Genomic DNA, 18,370 nt, shown 5'->3' with positions numbered 1-18,370 from the left:
AGATTGTAATCTTAGAAGTAAATATATATTCTTCCACCCATACACTCAACCGACTTCTCTTTATTCGTTCGCCTGAACCCCGGACTTACCGGCTGAGCCGGCAAACCCCCGGCGGTAACCCATCACAATTGGAAGAATCATTTTTAAAAGAAAATAACATGAAGTACCAAATTAAATTTGTTACGGGCGAAACTGCGTTATTGAGATTTTAAAAAGCTTTATTTCTGTTGAGACATGGCTGCGCCATCTATTCGCTACAAGCCTAAATCATACGCGTGGCGTGGCCTACGTTTGTTTTCCCTTTGTCTATCCTAATGGCACGACATCGTCTCGCGCAGTGGAAGTGTGAACGGATTGCATTTCACTGTATTCTTATAATATTAAATATCTACATTTAACCAATATCGTGATGTGTATTTTAGTGATCCACAGCCCTTTCCCACAATTTCTCTAACGCGGAGATCCGTGGTGGAGCCGTTGAGCGAGTGCAATGTGTTTTTCTTCGGTTGATGAGGGCTCGATCCTTGGATCATCTCGTGACCTCTTGCTGAGTCGTAATTAATTAATTCTACTCTTCCGCATGGTCGTTCTATTAATATCGCATTTGCGATTTTTCCCAGACGTTACTCAGCGTATCACAATAATCGCCCAATAAATGAATGGGTTTCCCATGTCCTGACCTAGCGATGTGTTTACTCGGGAATCTGACCGTTTGTTAAAAAAACTGCACGCATATTCCCAGCGTCGCCAAGATGGTTATCTATCTTGGAAAACCTGTACCAAATTTCATGTGTCGCCAAGATGACTTTTCACAATATCTCGATTTCCCGAACAGCCCTTTTCCAACATTCATTAGGTTGCTCGCCTATCGTACCTCCCACCCTTGTAATACAAACCAGGTTAAATATTGGTCTCAAACAGAGGCAAGGACAGTCAGAAACCGAAGACCAGTAACATTACAACGTCAATCTGTACAATTTATTGTAAATTGACAAAATTGTAAAAGTCTATACGAATAAAACTTAGTATTGTCGTACTGTTTTCCTCTTGATACTGATCCAATCTGCGGTCCCAAGACAAACAGATGCGGTCATTATTTATGTTTTCAGATATAAGGAATCATATCTCTGACTGGCAGCTGGCCCTCTTCACATGGGTCTTCCCAATATTTATGTATCTAAGCCTTTTCCATTTTTCGGCCCTGTACGTGACCAGTTGTCCGTGTTACGTATATTTATGTTTCCGAATCCTTCCCAAATGCTGCATCACCAAATCCATCCCACAGGATATCCCTACCCTCATTTTTCCCTTGAAATCCCACTATAAAATGGGACTCTCCGCAGGTCTCGAGGTTAGTAGTTCACCGTCTTTGTACCAATCGTAATGTTGGTATAACAGTTGTATCAAACTTTTTATCAAGAAATAAACTATTTACTAAACTACCAAACCGTCTCCGTTGATTCGACGACAGTATATTCTAACCCGGAGTTACCTCGACGACAAGCCTAATGTTGATCCGACGTTTTGGATGTCAGGTTACCGAGATTACTGACTCAATTCCTTATCTTGTTTACGGGGTTTGGCCCATGAGAAATTAAAATTGGGGCTCTCTTCATGGTCCACCGTTTGAGTTAAAATGTTACGCAACTCTGGTAGCCTCAATATTGTGGCAGGCCACGAATTTCTCATATTGACAATAATCCACGAAAGAAAATTTCAATTAAACTCCCTCTTCTTTATGTCTCCGGTTTCTCATACAACATTGCCAAATTTAACCAGCAGCTCATTGATACTTATGGTAATTGTTTCAAGATTAAATACCTTGGCAACAAAATTCATCTCCAATTTGATTCTATTACACCGTTCAAACAATTTCAAGCTTTGCTTCGCGAGGGTAACGTTCCGTTCTTTACGTCCACGATAAACGACGAAAAAGCTCTTAGCATGGTGCTCAAAGGGCTTCCCGATACCCCGACTGAGGAGATATTACAAGAATTGAAGGCCAACGGCCTAAATCCAATCAGTTGCGTTCCGATACGCCGTCCGGATTCATCCTTGCCTCGCAATTTTTCTATATTTCGGATTAAGTTCCCTCCCAGCACTACGGTGTCTGAAGTCTCTAAAATAGGCTATCTCTTCAATGTTAGAATCTATTGGGACAGATTTATCTCTGTGATATTGCCAACCTGTCGTACCGACGTAGTTGCGCGCACTTACAATTAGGCACGCGAGGCGCGAAAGCGAATAGGTCCCCGTCGAAGTCAGTTGCGACGGAACGCTTACGGCGAGCGAACGTATGAGACTGTATTTAGTAAGTGCTAATAAAAGGTAGTGGGATCAGCACGGGAGTTGAGTGTCTTGTCATTACCCTCACCGCGGAAAAATATACAACAATCTCCAACAAGAAATTTACCCAATGTTTCAGATGCCAGGCTTTTGGGCACTCCATCACTAACTGTAATTTTCCTCCGGCCTGCGTCAAATGCGCAGGAAAACATCATTCCTCCACCTGTGACAAAACCTTGAATGAACCAACAAAATGCGTCAACTGCAGCGGCACTCATACGGCTAACTATTCAAAATGCCCGGCCCTGAACAAATATCTTCAAGCGCGGGAGGTTAAATCGACTCCGCCTCGTGGTCCTTCGATTTATAATCACTCAGTACCTACCCACTCTAATCAACCTTCTATTTTATCTTCGGGTAACTCTCCCCTTCTTCATCATTCTGCCAATCGGGCCCATTCTTATGCTGCGGTTGCATCTGGCCAAAATCCTAAGCCAACCATGCATTGTTCCGTCATCGATGATCCAAATGGTACAAATATTGGATCCATCTTGGAACTCAAAGAGGTGATGGGCGAATTGAACTCGCTGGTTGACATCAATTCAGTTCCTGAAATTGTTATTTCAGAACCTTGGTTAGCAATGTTCCCCAAAATTATTCTATGGAATGCACGCTCGCTGCAAAGGCAACGCAACGAACTCCCACATATGACAGGCCGAAATCGTCCTGATCACAAAAACTTGGTTAAAGCCTGACTTGGATTTTTCAATTCCCGGGTATTTTGTAATAAGACAGGATTCTCCTCTTGCGTCTGGCCGAGTCCATGGTGGAGTTGCCATAATCATTCATAATCCCCTGGAATTTTCTGCCATTAATTGCCCCTCGACTTCTTCTAACCTCATATCTTGCTTCAACAAACTTACCAATTCCAAACTTTTCTTAGGGGTGGTATACTCTCCCCCAACTAACATGATTTCTTGTTCCGACCTCGATTAACTGGTTCGGATGGAATCCCCATTCTTGATTGGCGGCGATTGGAATGCCAAACACTGTCTTTGGAACAATTATGTCAATAACGCTAACGGTAAAACCGTTTTTAACCACATGATCAGATCCGACTATAGAATCATCCATCCCGATGCGTTCACCAGGATTTCCACTCACAGTAGACCTTCGGTTATTGACTTTTTCATCTCCAATTGCCCTCAGAGCTTCTCTTATACAACTCTAGATCAGCTAAGTTCTGACCATGCTCCGGTTGTCCTTTCTGTTTCTGGTTCAACATGGCCTGCTGGTTTCGACAAGGCCACGGATTGGAAACTCTACAATCAGCTAACCTCGAATTTCAAAACTGTCTTCAATCGAGTGTCGATTAATAAAGTCGTAATGCTCGTCAATAGATTTTTAAATTTTAAATTAAAGTATTTTAACGTTTTATTGTTGGTATCCATAAATAATAATGAATAATAATGAAAGAGAAATACTAATATTAGAAAAAATCAAACATTATAGGTATAAAAATAAGATATACATTGAACCCCACTATTGGTGTTGATTACGCGTAGCTGCGGCACTGACTAGCCGAGGAGAGCGAGTTATGGCCGTCTGGCGGCAAAACGCCGTGCTCGCGTCACCGGCAGATATTTTTGCGATTTACTCGAATTGCATACTACTCCAACACTTACCTCACATAGTTTCTTCTTCGGAAATGTCTACAGAATTCGGTACTGTATAGAGAATTCGCGCTAGATAAAGAACTTTTCTTAAAAATACAAAAGTAATACGTAGGAAATGCGTGCATCGGCTGTTTTTAAAACTTTCATCGACATTTACATCTATTCAGAATCACGTAATATAATAACTACAATACATTCGGGAAACTCTCCTCTATCTTTTAAGACCAATGCGAATGTTCTAGCGTTTTCAGTTTCCGCGTAATAATTAATTTTCCCCTTAAAACACATGTTTTTACCAAAATTCGTGTTTTTCGAAAACTGAGGGTGATGAGCAATTCGGTTTGGGATTCGTGTTCAGGACGAGGAGTTCTACAACGATCACCCAATGGCTATTGGAAAACAAAAATAAAGTTTAAAGTTGGACAGTGTTATCGATGAATTTGCTCGATTGCAAATGAATCTTGAGTCGAGTTGTGATGAAAAGTCTTTATTAGTTGTTTGTGTTTGAAGAGTTCGTGTTTACTTATTGAAATCTGATCGTGTTCTGGTGTTCAGTTTGAAAATTTCCATCGAGATCACCTCGGAAGTCAAAATTTGGAAGGGGGTGAGCCATGCGATTGGTTGAGGGTTTTACATAATGACCGCCCTCACGCCAACGGTGGTCACCCCTGGCTAGGTAAACGTTGACGCGCGAGAATTTCCGTATGCCCCGGGAAAACCCGTAGCAGACTATAAACTGAGGAAGCACTCTGACCTGAGAACTGATGATTGACAATAACGGAATCGAAGATTAACATGCTGGTCTCAAGGCAATAGACTTGGGTCGTCGCGAAAATATTTTTGAAAGGAAAAATGGTCAATGGCTTTATAAACTTATTGCCGCTACGAGTCGGTTTATGGCGTGTAATTTAGCTTTGTTGAATCGTGCCAAGGCGATTCAACAACCTCGATTCCTTGAATCTCCGACTTCATAAAAGAGCTAATTTCTAACTATCAAGTAGACAACCACGAAAACCCTTTGGTCAGTGTTAGAGTGTCGCGCGTTTGAAGCAGCGCGGGCATTATGACGTTGCGTCGTGTCAATTGTTTTCGCCTTCTTTTTGTTTTGGGAGAGACCGGAAAGTAGCACCAGTCTCGTTCACGTGCACGCAAGATGCACATCGCATTCCGGACATCTTTTTGTAACCATTTTATAATAAAGCAGCCTGTTTATATTATATTGGAGGCACCCGAATCCTTTACACCCAGCGACGTACCTAACAGTCAGTCTTACTGGGACATAGCTGGAGGATAATATTCCCTACAAGAACAAAGGTTCGATTCCCGATGCAGATGACATAGTCCTGGACAATACATGCTACTGCTAGGCGATGATTCTCTTAGACCTGCCGACTGCCTGCTTTCTGAAAATTTTTCCGCTATCATTATAGCTATACATGTGAAACTACTACTAATCGTAAGGTCGGCAATACCATATTACTAATTTCTCAGTAAATTAGTCTTCGCTAATAGGGACAACTCACGTGGAATGCCGTCCGGCACAGACTCGCCGACCTTTCCCCTACTCCTCGTTAAATTAAAAGAAAAAAGAAAATTGTAGGCAATACTGTAAGCAATTTTAAGAGTCGTTTTTTCGAAAAATGAAAGTGATTCAGTAGGATTTTTCATAGGTATTTATCAGTGAAACTTTTGTCTAAAATTTCAAATTTCAGAATAGTGTCTAAGGAACATTAATTACTCAGTTATAGTATAAAGTTTGATATATAGCTTTTGCAAACATTCTATTGTTGCGTTGCGCGTGCGACGGCGCAACGTAAAAAAGGAAAGATAAAAATTGGAGGATGTAGGGTGGTTAAATTTCAATTAATACCTACCAATTAATCACTCAATTAATCAACCCCTAATACCTACTTTCCTATTTTAGCGCGATGGTTGGTATCGCCGCCACCAGTCTCGAGCGTGTTAACGCTCTCGACAAATTAAAAGACGAAAGACAAAATTGATAAGATGTTAAGAAGTTATAATTATTAGCCTTTCGTTGAGTTCGTTCAACGCTTGGTCCCGTACGGTCCCTCCTTGAACCTGTGTGAGTTGGTAGGCGTGTTTGGCTGAAATGTGTGAGCTGTGTTTGAAATAAATTGAAACTGTTTAACTAAATGAAACTGGTTTAATTGTGAATGAAAATCAGATAATTGGTAACCGTGAAATGCCAAAATTGAGAGTGTAATAATTTAGAAATTCCGTTAGTAGAGAAGATACCAGTTTTGCAAAAATTGTGAACAAATGTAAAGATGCTTAAAATTAATTAACAAAATATGATTGTATAAACGCTCTAATATCACAATTGAAACCGACGAGTATATTACCGGACACGTAAAAGTGATTATCACAATTTCGCTTTCCAAATTTAACTATAAAATTGGCGGTTTCCGCCCGCGGTACACCCAGCCTGAGAAATTCTCGTAACTCTCGAAAGAGCTGGACTAAGGTGCCCTTTTTGATGACGGAAAGAGAAATTGGAATTTCGAGATTGTAATAAACGAAAAATTAATACTGAAATCAGTTGATACCTGGTACGGTGGAACGATCTGACCTGAGAAATTCTCGTAACCCCGAGGGGCTGGACCAGATCGTCCGTTTTGCCAATTGATAACGTCGTGATCGAAAAATGTAATTGAAACGACTTACCGTTACGCTGTTTAATACAATACAAGATTATAATTTTCGCTTGCTAAGATTCTGTGTATTCGCTTGATGATCTGGAACACCAAAGAAACGGTAAGATGTCGATCACTGCACTTGTCGCGGCGGAAACGAATTAAAGCGGACGAGTACGTCGACGAGAGACAAACGAATAACGAGTTACGAATTACGATTAATATGATTTACGCGGAATGAAGTTAATACGAAATTACTACGCGAGCAAACGATTTAAAATCAGAAAGAAAAGATAGAAATTTTAGGTTGAAGGAAGATTAAACGTGCGCGTCTGTGAGTCCTTGTTAAGAATCGGATTATTTCAACTACCACGGCCGTCTGCCTCGCTACGCGGAGGACTTTACCGCAGAGGAAATCTATCACGAAATTCCGAACAACTCTGTCTCCCGGACACACGGGCTCCCGATCACGTACTTACGATTGATCGATCAAGAGTGACAAATTTCGTGCGCGATCGATGGCCGAAGAGCCCGTCGCGCGAACATCGTCCTTGGAGGGGACGGTTTGGCGAATCGTAGCCCGTTTTCGGAAGTGTCGCGTGCCCGGTGATTGGCTAAGACGCGCGAGCTAGACGAAGATCTTTCATCCCCTTTCTTTGGTGTTCCTTTCTTTTCTAGTTCGTCGCCATGATAGTTTCAACGGTTTTCAGAAACTACGCAGTATTTCTCTTTATATGTATAATTAATTAATTGCATTTAATCGAGACATAACCATTGATCTGATTGAATTGTAGAATGAAATTTGAAATTGAAATATAGGTTTGATAAGGAAACCGTCATCCGTATATCATGATCAAAATTATACATTTTCCTGATTTGCATAAAGATAGTCTAATTTAATATGTCTAAAAGCGGACAATGCGCTTACGGTGGTTGTAATACCGTGGCGAATTATGCATTTTACAACAATCTATCGCATATTAAACTATCGCCTTGATGAATTCGGCATTTCGCATTCTATGAATTTTAAACAATTCTAAATCTGGCGAACGTTCCTTCGAGAACGTTTCTTTGTTCAAAATTTGCCGTTATCGCTAGGCAGTTCTTAGGATTTCGACACAATAGTGTTTATTGCTTCGAACGACCCTTGATTTTCGAACGGCGCGGCGGTCGAACGTTCGCGACGTTCGCTTTCGTAAGGGTTCTCAATTCTTACTTTCATTGTTTAAATTCGTTTTCATCCATCCACTCTCTTATACTATCATTACAATCAGGTAATGATGATCCTTGTTGGACCGCCTGACGCTTTGTGCAATAGGGAGAGAAAGGGTTCTCCAACAAAAGAATCATTACGATTTTCCCGTTTCTACGCAGTTAGCGAGGGAAATTCCCGGAATGCGAAGCATTGGCTAACTGCGTAGCGCTGGTGTTATGCTACGGGTCTCTCTCGCTTTCGAGCTAACCCGAGTTTTTGCGCGTTATTACTGTATTCTATAGCTATTACTATGGCTGGCGACGATAGTTTCAAGGAGGGTCACGTAAACTGTTGAAAAGGATTAAGCTCAAACTCTTCCTTGTACACCCTTTACATGAGAGATTCTCGTAACCCAAAAGGGCTTGATAAGGAACGCAAGGCGGATAAATTTCAAATTTTCCGCCGGGACGTAACACTATCAATAATTATTTATTGATTATAATTAATTATTAATTATTAATTATTTCTAGTAGGAAGGGAATATTTAACAATTTTGAATGCATTAGTAGGCATTGGAGTAATTAGTCACTAAACACGAAGCTAAAATTCTTAAAATTAATAGTTTTACTCTTAATAATTAATATTTAAATCATTAATTATATGACTTCTTTTGTTTTAAAAAGAAATATAATTTAATTAATAAATAAAATCTTTCTATTTTGGCAATATTTTAAAGACAAATTGTGTAATTTTCTATAATTGGATAAGAAGTATGATAAAGTAAAAAAATTGTATAATGAAATGTTTTAAGTAAAATGATAGTCGCCTTTTAATATTTCTGTAAACATATTTACAGTAAAATAATAAACTAATTACACAAATTTGAATTCTAACTTCCAGAAAACTTTTTATTAATATTTTCTATATTACAGTTTCACATAATTTGAAAACAAAATATACTTATGCAGCACGGAAGGGCTAAAATTTGATTTTTAAACATGTGTAATAAAAAGTGTACCATCTTTCGGCTCGAAGATTTTTATGGAGAGGGGGATCTCGTGCAGAGTGAGAGATGCGGTAAAGCCGCCCTTGTGCGTATGCAACATTCACAATTTCTTAAATATATCTTGATTTTGCTGATTTTCCTTGATTATAATTCACCATATAGAATAATAATTAATACACTTGCTGCTACTAATTAAATTAATTATTGAACGAATTTTATCATTCGTTCAGAATAAAACCCTAGTCGCTTATTAAATTTAAATTAGATCTTCATTATGTACATTCTAAATTCGAATAAAATCATTTAAAACACCAATATACAGACTAGAATATCATTTTTATAAAATCGAACATCTATAGTAACATAATTTCAAAACATAAGTATTTTCATACAATTTACAATACTGAAATCTAATCAAAGTTAAAACCATCTATCACGTCAATACATTAGTAACTATTAAATTTCTACCAGTTAAAGCAACATTACTCTATTTATTTATTAATGTTGAATTCTGTACCAGCCTTTCTTCTTTTATAAGAAGTTCAATCATTTCTCTGTCTCTCTAAATATTCCCAATATTATTACACTTTCACTAAAATCTCATTTAAAAGTCCCACAGAACGTTATAAAATTATACTCAAATTAATGTACAATGTATCCATTTTTTTTTCAAATTTAGTATCTTTTTTTAAAACAACAGAGCATTGGCGTAATTAGGTATGGGCCAGAAGGGCCTTACAAAATGCAGATTGAATCCCTCTTTATTCCAAAGTTTGAAAATTTCAATATTCCAGAATCCAAAAATTCTAAAATTTCAGATTATCAAGATTTTATAATCCCTTAGTTCCAAACATAGAAAATTCCACAATTTCAGAAGTCAAAAGTTTCACAATTCTAAAATTCCAGAAGTCAAAGATTCAAAAATTGCAAACGTCGAAAGTTCCGTAATTCTAAAATTCTAGAAATCGCGAAGTCCAAAATTCCAGAAATAAAAAATTCTAAAATTTCCAAATTTCAAAACTTTAAAACTAGAAAATTCTAAAATTTCAGATCTTCAGAAACGAAAAACTCCAGATTATCAAGATTTCGTTATTTTAAAATTTCAAAAGTAAAAAAATCTACAATTCGAAAATTCCAGAAAATTATAGAATTCTGAAATATTTGGGATCTGGCCCAAGTCCCAAGATAACTCTAATTCCGCGAATGCCACAAAACTTTTGAAAATGTTACTTAATTTCAGTTCACAGCTTATGTAACACTTCGTGCAGTATTATAACATATATAACAGTTTTCGAAAAGTGAAATAGTTGGTGATGAAAAGTATGAACGATACGATGTCATTAATAAAATGTCATCGCGAGTTACGCGATGCTTTTTACCCGCAATTGCAATAGTCCAGCAAGAGCGCTCGTAAACCCGGCGTTATAATCCAAAGTGACTTCAGTGTATACGTAATCTTCTCTGTGGTCATGAAATTTATCTGCTTCGTCAGGTCCAGAGACCAGGGCACCGTAAAGGATCTGAGGATTTGGAGCATCTTTGTCAAACTCGGACCATCCGCAAACAGCTGGCCTATCCGGACAGGATGAAGCTGCGTGATGAGGCTGCTTCGGTGGATTTCGACCCCAACCAACGACGTAACTCCTCCCTATTTGACATTTGAAGAAATAGTTTATTCAGTAGTCTATAATATTATTTGGTAAATATTTTCAAGATAGTATCCTTCGATCAGAATGCTTTTTTTTAATATGTTGGCAAAGTCATCACCCATAGTAGTGTTGCAAAGGGTTTACATGGTAGGCGTTGTTTATTAAACGGTTATAAAGGAAAAAAGTTTAGAAAAGATATATACTTTCGCTCACAAAAAGTCTTACGGAACGGCATAGAGAAAGAAGGAGTAAGTACTTACTATGCACACATTACACGAGCCTAATTAGTAGATATGATCGCTTTGATCAATATCAAAGAAATCATCACGACCAATGTCACATGTGAGCTGAGATGAAGCATAACCAATCAGATCGCGTTATTTTCATGAGATTGATTGTCAGCGGAAAGCTGTATTAACATCGGTTCGAAAGATGTAGTATTTCGATGGATAAATTATATTAACCTAATTTAACCTAACCTAACAAATTGTAAAAAAATTTGGTTAGGTTAGGTTAACACAAATCAAAACTGTTCGTAAAGATAAATCCAATATCTATAAGATGTATTCCATGCCAAATCGACCATGTTGACGTCATCATCGATGATTTTGTTCTAAATAAAGTATGTTGTAGTCCATGTGAAATTAGGGGCATTTAATTCATCATTTTACCGGTTTCGAATTTGTTTAGAAATTATGGGCCTACGAAGTTTGCAATTTTCGCCCATTTTGGCAAAAACGTGCTTCACTTACGAATTTTTATCTCTGTAATTGTTCGTCTGATTGAGCTACATTTTCTTTTCTTTTATTCCGAAAGGATTCGGCTATTATAAAATAATTTTTTCAACCTCGATAATTAACTGTATAATGTTGAAAAATGTAAGCAACTTCTTCTTTTTGCCTTTTTTTTTCGATAATGAGCCGGAGTAATTTAAATTTTGAAAAAAAATATGGTCATATTTCCTGAAGTTTCCTCTTCAAGATGAGCCCTTTGGAAGGATGGAAAATTGAAAATTGGCGTCACAATGAGCTGGCAAAGGACCTCCCCTGGCGGTGTACTATACTGCTGGTCTCAAAGTGTTCTTGCTTATATAACTTTGTTCACTTTATTAAAGAAAAATAAAGAATATTTAAATTACAACATAACGCTTGAACTTCTTACAATCGTTTTTGTACAAAAAAAAACTTTTATCCTTTAAAAAAAAAAAAAAAAAAAAAAAGATTAAACACCAAACAGTCACAGCTGCTTACAAAACTGGCGCGTAATTCAAATGCGCTAACACAAAGCAATATCAGCAGACCTCGTATACAATTACATGACCCTATTTATACCTCGAGAACTATACTAGTAACCACTCTTGCCTAACGACACCTTTTCAATTAAGTTAGATTTAACATTAAAGTGATGCGAAAGAAATCCATTTGTTCGGTCATCGGTTTGAAATCAATATTGAAATCAATAAAACCATAAAACTCGCTCGGTTCTAGGAAACATGCCAAAAATTTGGACATTACTAAAAACGGATAATCTGTTTATTACGTGATTTTATAATGTGATATTACGAAGTTCTTTCACGAAATTCTGATGTGTGCCGTTCGCTTAAAAGAATTACAGCACTTCCGACGCACCAGTTCCGGCAATTTACTCACTCTTCTATAATAAGAAATGTACAATACGGAAAATGTCACGGAAACTGAACATTTGGAAAAGGGATAGGCAAATGTATAGGAAATCCCATCATACCTTCTATTTACTGTTCAGATTCTGTCGAGTCGGCAGAAGAAGGAAAATGGTAATAAAATAAACTTAAAAGGAAACCAAAATGAATATCTAGTGTCAGCAGATTTGTTACGGCGCGGCGCGGCGCGGTGCGATAATGGTTTCATGAAACCGTCAGGTCCAATTATAAATTTTAGAAAAGATTCGATAATTATTGACATTAGGTTACACCTCACCGATTTTGATGAAATTTAAATATATTGTAAAACTCAACATTTTAAACAATTTTTTATAACCACCGCTCGGCCTTAGTTTTCGAGATATTTTCGAAAAACTGTCGAAACTAACACATTGAATTCTGGCCATCCGTGGGTGTCCGTGACAACGTACGCATTAGTATGGGATCGCCGCTTTTCTACTGTTTTTGCAGGCAGCAACACGGCGACCGACATCAATATATACATATTACGAGTGGGCTTAAAAATTAAATTTAACTAATTTTCATGATTTCGAATCTCAGTATGTGTGTATATCACTTTACCCTCACTTAACTTAATTCACTGATTAGGTAGAGTAGGTTGGGTTAGGTTAGGCTATATTAAATTCCCAGCTGCCATCATAGCTACGAAACATTGAAATCATAAATGCAGAAGTACCCTGAGTTCCATCGAAGTTGGCGCACTAACACATTCACGCCGCGTCGGTGAGCTGATGGGCGAGGTGCCGACGACGCGGTGTGAATGTGTAGCCAACTTCACTGCGACCACTTCGCTGGGACTCAGTGTATGTACACAAAGTATACATATACAGTAAAAGCTGGATATATGCAACAAAAGTTTGGCTGGATATATGCAACATCGCTATCCCCTCCACTTGGGGGGATCCCCCTCAGCCGAACCGAACCGCTCGGCGAGGAAACCGTGTAATATGATCCGACCGTAATATCGGTGTGACTAATACTAATTGAACGATAAAACTTTTTTATTTTTAACTCTTTCTTAATGAAACTTTTACTAACGCATTTGTGAGATTTTTCTGATTAAGATGGTACCAAACACGATATGATTTGAATTATATTTATTTATTAAAATAATAATAAAACTGTACATATGTATAAGGCAGGCCGTACACCAAAGATACATCAAACACGCAACATGCAACATGCAACACGTTGCATGTTGTGTACGAACGTAGAATAGGTATCGCGGCACGGTACAAACGATTTGTACGAACGTAGAATAGGTAACGCGGCACGGTACAAACGATTTGTACGGACACAGAATCGGTACCAAGACTGGATATATGCAACGTTTAAATGCCCAGAATCGACACCTCGGCTGGATATATGCAACGTTTAAATGCCCAGAATCGACACCTCGGCTGGATATATGCAACGTTTGAAACCCGTGCTGACACCGCAACCGGTTTTCATTTCCAATCGTCCTTTGCTTTTCGCCACTTTTAACATCAATTTTAGCAAGTAATTATAATTCAAACTATATCGTGTTTGGTACCACTTTAATCACAAAAATTTCACCAATGCGCTAGTACAAGTTTCATTAAAAAAAAGTCAAGAATAAAAAAGTTTTTTGATTCAATTAGTATTAGTCACACCGATACGTTTCGGCTCTTTCCTTTGATCATCGGACCTCTCTCTTTCCGCCACTGTCTGTCCTTTTCTACGTTCACGCTTGGCTGCTCGTCGCGTGTAACCCGAGATTCGACACCTCGACTGGATATATGCAACGTCTGGGTCCCAATGTTGCATATATCCAGCTTTTACTGTAATGGTAATCGGTCGCTGTGCTGTTGCCTGCAGAAACAGTAGAAAAGCGGCGAGCCCATACTAATGCGTACGTTGTCACCAACGCACACGGATGGCCAGAATTCAATGGGTTAGTTTCGACAGTTTTTCGAAAATATCTCGAAAACTAAGGCCGAGCGGTGGTTATATGTATAGGAAAAAGTTGTTCAAAATGTTGAGTTTTACAATATATTTAAATTTCAACAAAATCGGTGAAGTGTAACCTAATCTCAATAATTACCAAAGATTCTTTACCAGTGGCTTTCTATCGCTATGTAATAAACAGATTATCCGTTTTTAGTAACGTCCAAATTTTTGTTAATGAACAAATGGATCTCTTCCGCATCACTTCAGGGTTAAATCTAACTTAATTAAAATGGTGACGTTAGCCAAAAGTGGTTAATAATATACAGGGTGATTCTCTCGCTACGCAAGACAAAAGCCGTGCCGCGCAATGGAACCCCTGCTGTTCCGTTTCTTGTCTTCGTCTCAGCCATAAACACACACAAAGCAGTTTTGGGTCCGGCGATATGGCCTCTGGGTCTCTTTACCCGCAAAAACAGCAGGGTTCGATTGTGCGGCACGGCTTTTGCCTTGCGTAGCGAGAGAATCGTACTGTAGTTCTCGAAATATAAACAGGGCCATTCATCGTATACGAGGTCTGCTGGTATTGTTGTGAGACCAGCGATATGGACAATCCGCCATAATAGAGGAGCGTACGACTCGCCTACCTGAAACGACGGTACACCGCCAGGGGGAGTCCTTCTCCAGCTCATTGTGACGTCAATTTTCAATTCTCTATCCTTCTAAAGGGCTCATCTTGAAGGGGAAATTCCAGAAAATATGACCATCTTTTTTTTTGAAAATTTAAATTACTTCGGCCCATTATCGAAAAAAAATACGCAAAAAAAGAATTTGTTTACATTTTTCAACATTATAAAGTGATTTATCGAGTTTGAAAAAATTACACTGTCAACAGTGAATTTATTTTTCGATTCCCACTAGGTGATTCTTATAGTGTTTTGTACGCTGATTACGAATCTGCAACCCGTTTTGCTCCTATACATACAGTTTTTGGGAAAGGGTCTAGCCGTATAAGCATAGTGAATCGGCCCCAGCAACAATTTCGGTTGATATTTATACCACATAATGCTTTTTGCCTAAACAACAATTGTGTGCAATTTTAACCCCCTACCCCCTCTGATAGGGGAGATATGAAGGTAAAACCCCAAAACTTTACTATTTTTTTTCTCGGAAACTATTTAAGATATTTGAACACTAAAGCTAAATTATCCTCCAAATATCCTGGATCCACCTACGTGTACACCGACGGCTCCAAGAGTAATCTTGGAACAGGGACCGTCGCGCGTCGTCTGTACGCAAGGGAAAACAATTAAACACGGAATGAACCTTTTCAATAGCATCCGCGCAGCCGAAACTTACGAGCTTCTCTCAGCTCTTGAATTAATTGATAAATCCCTTCACTCTGAATTCATCATTTTTTCTGACTCTCTCTTCACCGTCCTAAAGACCCAAAACCTGAAGCAGTCCATGGAAATCCACATAGAAATCCAAGAATTATACGACAAATTAGCTAAATACGGAAAAACAATGACTATAGTGTGGGCCTCCACCCAAATGGACATACGTGGGGGTAACCATATAGCCAACCTCTATACAATAAACACCTAAAGTTATTATGGGAACAATCGTGAAATCGGGCATGGAAAAATTACAGAGCAGGCGTACTCCATAGGTCAACCAACAACTTCTACGATCTTACAATTAATTCCAGTTTCAATAGGAGACAATAAACCGCAGTAACTCGAATCAAGACCGGACACATCAAACTCTTACATTCTTACATTTCTAATAACAACCCGCCTGTGCTATGCGAGATATGTAACGAACCTACAGCTATCAACCATATTATTCTAGATGGCAGGAAATACAACGAAGTACGAAGAAGACTAAATATTAATGACGACCTCACCGAAGCAATCACTTCAACATCCTACTAGAATACACTGATCACATTCTGCAAGACCATCGAAATTTTCAATAGACTGTAACAACTCCTTTTCTCCTTTCCTCTTAATTAGTAATCCATAATGAGCGCTTAACTTAATAGACAATCGCTAGTAATTTTTGATGTTGATGCGACTCTAAACTCTAAATGAAAAAAAAAACAAAGCGATGACTTAAATTGCCCTAATTTCATATGGACTACAATATATTTCATTTAGAACAAAATCACCGATGGTGACGTCAAAAAGTGATCGATTTGGCATGGAACAGTGAGATCCGTATACAACATTGTTCTCATTACCGTTGATACCGACGTTAATACTTTTATGTACAACTTTTTAGTAAACAATAACCATCGACTAAAATGGTGCCCTTAACGATATATTAGAAAGATTATCGACACCAGAGGGTGGTACTTTTTATTTGAGTATCATAGATTTATAATATTTGTGAATATTTAAAAAAAAGTATCTATTCATTTTAATAACTGATGATAACAAAGTGAAAAACTTAATTTGTACAAATGTTATAAAATGTCAAAAAACAATAAGTCTCATATAATTCGTAATATACTTTCAATTTATAGCAGTGTCGGGTCTTAGAGCTTTTCGAGCGCTAGATATACAAATGAAACTCGGGACCGATATTTTTAAATTAAATTTAGAAGTTGAAGCCTAAATGTATAAAATTTACATTGTAAAATAATACTTTTTAACATATTTCTAGAAAAAGGAATTCACAGTCTAGTAATGACAAATAGTTCTATGCGAACTCTTTGCAGTGGAGCCTATTTTGCCTAGTGATAAACGCGGAAGGACAATTAAACTTAATATTTTTACAGTACTAATAAGGCATAAGAAATAAATTTTTGTCCCCCTTCCCTTTCTTTTTCAGTAATTATGATTACGCTACTAATATACGTATGTACCTGAAAATGTATCATTATAGCAAACGTATCGTAATAATTGATTACTTATAGTTTTCTTTGACTGTATTTCTTGTCTTGATTCACCATAGAATATTCAATTGAATTTACCTCGTATCAGAATTTTCACATTGTTGTATCAAATGCTACTTACCTCCTCCACCGAGCATATAATAAATTTGTTGCTCGGCAAAGTCGCGATATTCCTGAAAATTCCCAATATCAGGTGAATCGGCTGCTTCCAGACAAACGAACGCGACATTTGCTGCATGGCACAGGGTGCCAAATTTATCGATATACAGCAATCCCTTTGATGTCCGTTTTTGCTGGTGCACCGAGAAATCACAAAAAGCACGTGCCGCCTTCTGATACTTTGGCTCTCTTGTCAGTTGCGCCAATAAAACCTGCAAAACCAGCATATATTTCAATTTTCATTCATGTTTAACGGATATAAATCGATGGCTTGGTGCAAGAAGTACCAATACAGTAAAAGCTGGATATATGCAACAAAAGTTTGGCTGGATATATGCAACATCGCTATCCCCTCCACTTGGGGGGATCCCCCTAAGCCGAACCGAGCCGCTCGGCGAGGAAACCGTGTAATATGATCCGACCGTAATCGGTGTGACTAATACTAATTGAACGATAAAACTTTTTTATTTTTAACTTTTTCTTAATGAAACTTTTACTAACACATTTGTGAGATTTTTCTGATTAAAATGGTACCAAACACGATATGATTTGAAATATATTTATTTATTAAAATAATAATAAAACTGTACATATGTATAAGGCAGGCCGTACATTAAAGATACATCAAACACGCAACATGCAACATGCAACACGTCGCGTGTTGTGTACGAACGTAGAATAGGTATCGCGGCACGGTACAAACGATTTGTACGGACGCAGAATCGACACCAAGACTGGATATATGCAACGTTTAAATGCCCAGAATCGACACTTCGGCTGGATATATGCAACATTAAATGCCCAAAATCGACACCTCGGCTGGATATATGCAACGTTTGAAACCCGAGCCGACACCGCAACCGGTTTTCATTTCCAATCCTCCTTTGCTTTTCGCCGACTTTTAACATCAATTTTAGCATGTAATTATAATTCAAACTATATCGTGTTTGGATTCATTTTAATCCGAAAAATTTCACCAATGCGTTAGTAAAAGTTTCAGTAAAAAAAAGTCAAAAATAAAAAAGTTTTATAGTAGAATTAGCATTAGTCACACCGATACGTTTCTGCTCTTTCCTTTGATCATCGGACCTCTCTCTTTCCACCACTATCTGTCCTTATCTACGTTCACGCTTGGCTGCTCGTCGCGTGTAACCCGAGATTAGACACCTCGACTGGATATATGCAACGTCTGGGTCCCAATGTTTGTTGCATATATCCAGCTTTTACTGTATA

The 18,370-nt window shown here is 38.0% G+C and overlaps 1 protein-coding gene across 9 annotated transcripts in view; it reads right to left on the bottom strand.

The window, feature by feature from the left end:
- Positions 1-8,735: 8,735 nt before the first annotated feature.
- LOC117605853 (endoglucanase E-4) overlaps positions 8,736-18,370 on the bottom strand; it is a 60,058-nt gene continuing 50,423 nt past the window's right edge. For 8 of the 9 annotated variants that reach the window (XM_034327626.2, XM_034327618.2, XM_034327620.2 and 5 more), the window contains 2 exons: positions 17,100-17,349; positions 8,738-10,468 (listed from right to left, as the gene is read on the bottom strand). In XM_034327626.2, coding sequence (XP_034183517.2) covers positions 10,182-10,468; positions 17,100-17,349 — 537 coding nt within the window. In that variant the 3' untranslated portion in view covers positions 8,738-10,181. Of the gene's footprint in view, positions 10,469-17,099; positions 17,350-18,370 lie in introns of all 9 variants that reach the window. The other variant, XM_034327628.2, reaches the window with a different exon arrangement.

The sequence above is a fragment of the Osmia lignaria genome, chromosome 2 (assembly GCF_051020975.1).
Source record: "Osmia lignaria lignaria isolate PbOS001 chromosome 2, iyOsmLign1, whole genome shotgun sequence".
NCBI classification, from domain to species: Eukaryota; Metazoa; Arthropoda; class Insecta; order Hymenoptera; family Megachilidae; genus Osmia; species Osmia lignaria.
Note: the sequence above shows the minus strand (reverse complement) of the source record. Positions and strands in the feature narration are given on the sequence as shown.